This window comes from Ctenocephalides felis, unplaced genomic scaffold (assembly GCF_003426905.1).
Source record: "Ctenocephalides felis isolate EL2017-DRISC unplaced genomic scaffold, ASM342690v1 CF-g0.4_SCAFFOLD_01886, whole genome shotgun sequence".
In the NCBI taxonomy this organism is placed as follows: Eukaryota; Metazoa; Arthropoda; class Insecta; order Siphonaptera; family Pulicidae; genus Ctenocephalides; species Ctenocephalides felis.
Window position 1 is genome coordinate 29,425,122 of NW_020538040.1, and position 6,925 is coordinate 29,432,046.

General features: G+C 29.4%; 1 protein-coding gene across 1 annotated transcript; it reads left to right on the top strand.

Annotated features, from left to right (window-relative positions):
* The first annotated feature begins 2,436 nt into the window (after window positions 1-2,436).
* LOC113374839 lies at window positions 2,437-4,093 on the top strand. The gene is made up of 2 exons (XM_026614804.1): window positions 2,437-3,834; window positions 4,067-4,093. The coding sequence occupies exons 1-2, from the start codon at window positions 2,437-2,439 to the stop codon at window positions 4,091-4,093; spliced, it is 1,425 nt and encodes a 474-aa protein (XP_026470589.1).
* Window positions 4,094-6,925: the final 2,832 nt, after the last annotated feature.

Genomic DNA, 6,925 nt, shown 5'->3' on the forward strand with positions numbered 1-6,925 from the left:
TTGCATATGTTGACAGCTATCATTGCCAGTTTAATAGCAAAATAGCTAAATATTATTTAAGGAATAGACAGACAAACATTCTGTTCCAACTATTAAATAAACTATCCAATCTCATTGATTTTATTACTAATTAAAGATATGATGAGCGTCACGATTTACATACAGACATAAAACTAAACGAATGTAGTGGATATGCACCTTTGATTACAAAAGTCTAAAGATGAAGTTTTAAATTTCATTCTTTGAAAGAAACGAAAAAAAATCGTAATATTTAGAACCACTCACAAATGTGATGCTGGTTCGTATTTGCTCAGCTTGTCTCAACGTAGCAAAAGTTAATGTTCACTAACAATATAAAGCAACTGAATGAATGAATATACAGACCCGCATGAATATGTTTTACTTTAATTTTAAACAAGTGCCTGAACTAACTCAACATTAAGTTGTAACAATTTTACAAACGTATCTGTCATACACACTACATACGTTTTAAGTTCGTTTTATTGAAGCAAAACTTTGTAAGCCGTAACACGAATATGACAGTAACAAATTTAATAAGCTATGTTTTAATCAAATACTATAGGTGTGTACTAAGCAATTGATAATATAAATCTTTCTTTAAGCATTATTATTTGATTAATTTCAAAATACAAATTGATATAAACGGTTACTATTCGGACCAAATGTTCGAGATCAATGATGTTGATCAACTCGTTTCGATCTCGAATATTGGTTAGAATGGTGGCCGTTAATGAATTATTTTTAACTTAATTTTTCAAATTATATACCATAGCGATTGCTCAGTACACACCGAATTAATTACCTTTATTCCTTTTTGCAAATATAACTATAAATGAAGTCTTTTGTTTATTGAGTGTGTTTCTTGTATTTCTCAAATAAAATGTTTTCAATCTACTAAGGAAGAGTCAAACTGTGACTCGAAACGTATTTATTGTATTTTGTTAATAGATACACATACATGTATATATATAATTATATGTGTGTGTTTATCTTTGAAATATGAGATAACAATTGCACTATTTATTAAGTATTTTAAATTTTACAAACATTTTGAGACTCAGCTTGTTCCATCATAAGTGTAATAATTTAAAATTAAATCACTAAAATATATAGACACCATTTAGTCATGAGCAGTGTATAAGACGTCAGTGTATAACACGTCTGACCATTTAGTACCATTTTATATGAAAACGCAGAGTAACATAGTCTTGCCATAACATTGATCTATTTTACGGCATAATTGGCCCATTGATTAAAATTAGGTTTTATCATAACATTTGTTGAAAGAATATATTATCAGGAATATTTACAATTAATCAAAACTACAGTCTATGAAACGTTTGTAGGATTGTAATGCATCTTACTGCGTTTTTATGCATAACTTTTTTGTGATAGGGAAAACAATAATTTATCAATTATTTACTACATTTTTTTACTATTAATGAAGCAGCAATTTTTGATCTATGTGAATTATGTATCAAATAATAATTTGCACTAAATAAGCAATTTGCTCATAAATATGCACAATTTATTGATAATAATTCTGCAACAGCTGAAGATGCAAAATTCACATGGGAATTATAGAGTTTAGATATAAATGTACTATATTTATATTCTGATAATAAAAATATTATTATTATTATTATTATTAGATATATATATATATATATATATATATATATATATATATATATATATATATATATATATATATATATAATATACATTTAATGTATCTATTTTATTTTTCATGGGTTATAAATTTGATATATAACTTAATAGCAATATACCAAACCAACGACGCAATTCAATAATTCTATTCCGATGACGTGTATTCAGTATAAATAAATGTTAATTAATTTACTTTGTACATAGATTAATGTCTTCGTAATGCCGCCTTACATTACTTAATATCATCAAATATTGTAATTTGTCAATATTTGTGTTCATCAATCGCATTGTTATCGTTCATACCGTAATGTATTTCGTGATGTATTTATAATTCCGGGAAACATTTTATTACATTATCCTTTTAGCGTCTTATTGCTTTTTGATGTATTAAATTAATTTTCTTTATAGAAAACATCATAATAAGTCGACACTTCATTTATAATATTTGTAGCATATGTTTTTTATTCTGTCTTGAGCTTTATCTAAGAAAGCACGATGTTTAAAAATTTGTGTTTGTTTGTGTATTGTAATGTACTAATTACATGTTCAAATTCAAACTCACTGTTAATAGAAAAAAAGTTAGACCATATTGGTGCGCTAACTAGATATGCCCAGCATATAACTCTAAATTTTTGTTATCGGTGTAGTTTTATTTCTGTGATAACTGATCAGAAAAGTAATAAACATCATACTATCAAAGATATTATGATCAAAAACGCCTTCAGAAGTTACAGACCAATAATTATGACAAATGATGTTCCACAGTTTGTCTATACGACCCATCACGAAGTGACGAGTGAAAAACACATAGGAACAACCGCTTTGCTGATCGTTTTGGTCGCCGACATAAACCCCGATACCTTTTTATTTGTTATTTCTGATATACATGTGCTGCAATATTTTGGAAGCAAAACTAACGTAGCAATCATATTTTATAAACCCATTAAAGAAGTTGGTACAGAATGGTTAGAGAATTTATTCAAGATGATCTGGAGGTGGTATTTACTGCGAGTGGTAGTAGTGTTTTACAGTACCCACACGTCTGGAATTGAAGTTGTAACATTTAATCCTTTCGAAAATAATTATTACATTAATATGACTCTAGAGGCGGAATATGCAGAATTGTTTTACGAGAAGATTCAGAATATGAATGGTTATCCTTTGTATATAGTGGCCAATCGATTTATGGGATATATGCTTAGCAAAAAAAAACCTTCTTTGAGGTTCATGGAAAAGGATGACTTGACCGTGTATACGGTTATTAAACATCTGAATGCTACTGGTATTGTTGCACGTAGAACAGAAAATTTAAAAAATACTAGTAGTATAAAAGTTGCGGATAATTACGATTTAAGTAAAGTTGATGTAGTTTTTGAGCCTGGGAGCGTCATTAAAGAAAAATTATTAGAAGGTTTATATCCACACGAGCAAGACGACATATGTGTTGTGGTACCACGAGGAGAAGCTATTCCGCAAGTTTTATATATGTTTATGGTTTTTGAAATCTCTGTATGGTGTTCTTTGTTATTAACAATGGTGGTCGGTACTGTAGCCTATTTTTATCTCAATAAATACATTGAAAACAGAAACATGCGATCAGTCATAGTTTATATTATACGCTCTACCTTAGCAGGTCCTTGGGGCCATCTTCCACATAAAAGTGCTGAGAGACTGTTAGTTTGTTCTTGGTGTTTATTTGGGGTCTTGATTACTAGTTTTTTTATTAGTGAATTGACGAGCACTCTTATTGAAAAAAAATATTATCCAGATATTAATACACTACAAGAGTTGGAAAGTACCAACTGGAAAATTTATGGAACCGAAGAAGAAGTTGAATTGGTGCAGAGTAACTATGGAAACGAGAATTTTAAAGATAGATTTGTAGGCATAAATTTTTTCGATGTTGTTAAACATTTTCCTAGTAATAGGACGGGCAAATTTCCTAGATCTATTATATATAGAACTATTGCTTATATGCGGAAACCGGTTCTGATGTCAAAGGAAAGAGCTTTGCATTTTCTACAAAGCAAAGAGAGTTACAAGCACGGCAGAAGAACGTTTTCTCTGATGTCCGAATGTCCATTTCCCAATCAAGTTTCGTATAGCGTAACCAAAGGCAGAGGAACAATCTACGCAGCGAAAGTGAATGACATTATAAAGCGCCTCTATTTTTCTGGAATTATTGAGCATTGGAAATCAATTGCTGAAATATTCAATTCTAATGACGTCAAATTAAAAAAAACTGTTAAAGAAGAAGAAGAAGAAAATGGCTATTTATCTTTATTTCATTTGCAAACTGCTTTCTATTTACTTGCTGCCGGATTGATAATAAGCATTGTTGCATTTAATGTCGAATTACTATATGCCTTTACAGAGAGACACTGTAAACGTTATATTGTAAAAAATAAGAGCAATAAATATATTGTCAATTAGTTGAAAAATGTGTGTATTTTTATTTGTGGTTTTATTGAATAAAGTAGTATTAGGTAGTATTAGTAAAGTGGAAGAAAAATGATTACTCAATGCTAAAATATAAGAGTAGTTAGTACTGTTTGTTGGAACATAAGAAACATGAGACAATCCAAGTTGTAGCCACGGTGAAGATTGTTCTAATATGCAATTAGAAAAACAATTGCCGTTTATATATCAATATATCAATATATATCAATGTTGTGATAATACGTCATTTTATACATAATTTTAGTTGATTATAGATGTCACAGATATGTTGTAGATGATAGTTTTCTAACATACTTAAATAGAATTTGATGCTTTGCCAAAAGCGTTCGTGATTAGAGTGAGATAATTTCAATAGGCAAGTACGTTTATATTCATTAACAAATATATTAATAATTTACATTACCAAGTGAGCCCATCGTGGAGCAAAGGTACCGAACTAAGGCCAGAAATCCCTAGCTTCCACGATCGATTAATGTATGATATTAAATTTCCACTTGAGGTTATGGATCTCACATATATTCTCAAGTGAAAATCGCCTTTTGTGGGCATTGATGAATTTAAATATGAAGTCAAAAATATTGTTAAGTGTAGATGTCGCAACAAGGATAGCAACTACAGGGCTGCCTTTCAAGCAAGCCATACGGTAAGATTAAAAAAAAAACTAAATGTCCAAAAAATATTTCCAAGTACTAAGTGTTTTTAAATTCACTGTTTAGAACTCGGAAATATCACACTACAAGACTTGACACTACAATTGTATCTTTAGTTCTACCGGTTGCTATGATAAAAAATACTCTGTTTCATATTAGATCAATACTTATTTGGGCTGATTTTTTTACAATTTATATATATATATATATATATATATATATATATATTTCAAAATTAATTTTAGAATTTTTTGTTATAGCAGTTGAAATAAAAGTTATGCTATTTTGTATGATATCACATTTTGTAAAATTATTCAAATATTTTAATCACAACGCATTTTCATATACGAGTATTTATGATTCGCATATTTAGAATATATACATGACATTATTTTAAGTCAAAACTTGAAATAGAATATCTGGTTTCTGAAGTTTTTTACTGTTCCTTACACTAAGACACACTATATTATAAGAATTTTTAAAATTGATTTCATTTGAGAGGCTGGCCTTTAAAAAACATGTACTAAAGTGTTTTGACAAGATCCATCCAAAATTCGCGCATTTAATCAGAGTTGTAGAATGGTAAAATGCTTGATAGTTAATAAAGAGTTAAATAATAAGAAGTTTTGAGTAAAAAAAATAAAAACCTGAAAATAACATGGTTTTTGCTAGTATACTTTACTCACAATCATTTCAAAAGTTTGTTGTAGGTGTCAGCTTTAATATGCAAGACAAAACACTGAAACTGGGGTACAAAACATTTATTTTTGGGCTCCAAATTATATATTATGTAACTATCAAATATTCTACAAGTTTGCAGTCCAAATTAAATGCTCTAACTTTTGATGGAACTTGATGGAACAGAGTTTAGTATATTAATTAAAAGTGGTTCTCTCAAAGTAGAGAAATTTCGAAAATTTTAATTTCATAGTTTAACAAATAGTCTAATTTTGAAAAGTCCAACTTGTAATGGAGTTCCATCACAAGTTAGACTTTTTAAAGTAAGACTATTATATAACTTGCCAACACACTTAAGTACATCTTTTTTAAAGGAGAGCCTCTCAAAGTAGAGCAGTTTTGAATATTTAAAAACACAGTTTACCAAAAAGCTTTAATTCTTGGAAACATGGGACTATATTCCAGAAATGTTATTCATAGTTACGGTTCCAAAGTTTAAATAAACAAAAGTAATAAAAATGAACCACAATAAGCAAAAACTGGTCATACTTACACAAAAGCTTTAGGTTGCATCTATAAAGGTATAATTTTCAAACAACGTGAGACAATTTTGTTTTCTAAATTTTTCAGGACAGATATTATCAGTACTATCACTCCGTTTCAGCTTGATGTTGAGTTCTGAGACACCTTTTATATATGTGTATAGTCGTATCTATGTATGTCCGTATGTATGATATAATAAATTTGTTACTTCATATAAAATTTATACTGTTAGTAGTTTACTAAAAATGTACTTCCATCAGCACTACATTAATAAATGTTCCGTAACGAGATTTCCGTCGAGTTTTCATAAAAATTTAAACTATAAACATCAGTCATTAGGCAGTGCAACGGTGTGTGTTTGCGCGTCAAAGCACAAACTCCCGCAATTTTCCGAAGTGGCGCAGGCGCGTCTGCTCCTAAGGAAAACCGTGTGGCGAATTTTCCTCGTCGCATGAAAACACACCCGCTAGCGCGTCGGCGAGTCAGTTGGCGCCCGACGCTTCGAGGAAACTCGAACGTTTGCCGAAAATCAACCGATTTGACACTCGCGACATATACTGCGTATAAAATTCGGAAAATTTTCTAATAATTTGAAAAATATGTGAAATCATAGTTGTAATTCATTGTGCTATTGAACGATTTGTTTCTCGAATAAAATATTTTTTTCGAGATTTTTATGTAATTTTCTCTTTACTCTACTCACAATTTACATGTGATAAATATAGTTATAATTTTATCCTAATATTTAATATAGTGTTTCGTGTCTAATATCTATACGTATTAATATTAAAATATCTTGTTATCGGTGTTTGGTCAAATTTTCTCAAAATATTTATAACAGCTGAATTTTCAGTTGCAATACAAATAGTTGCAAAAAATGAAAATAAATAATTAAATTGTGT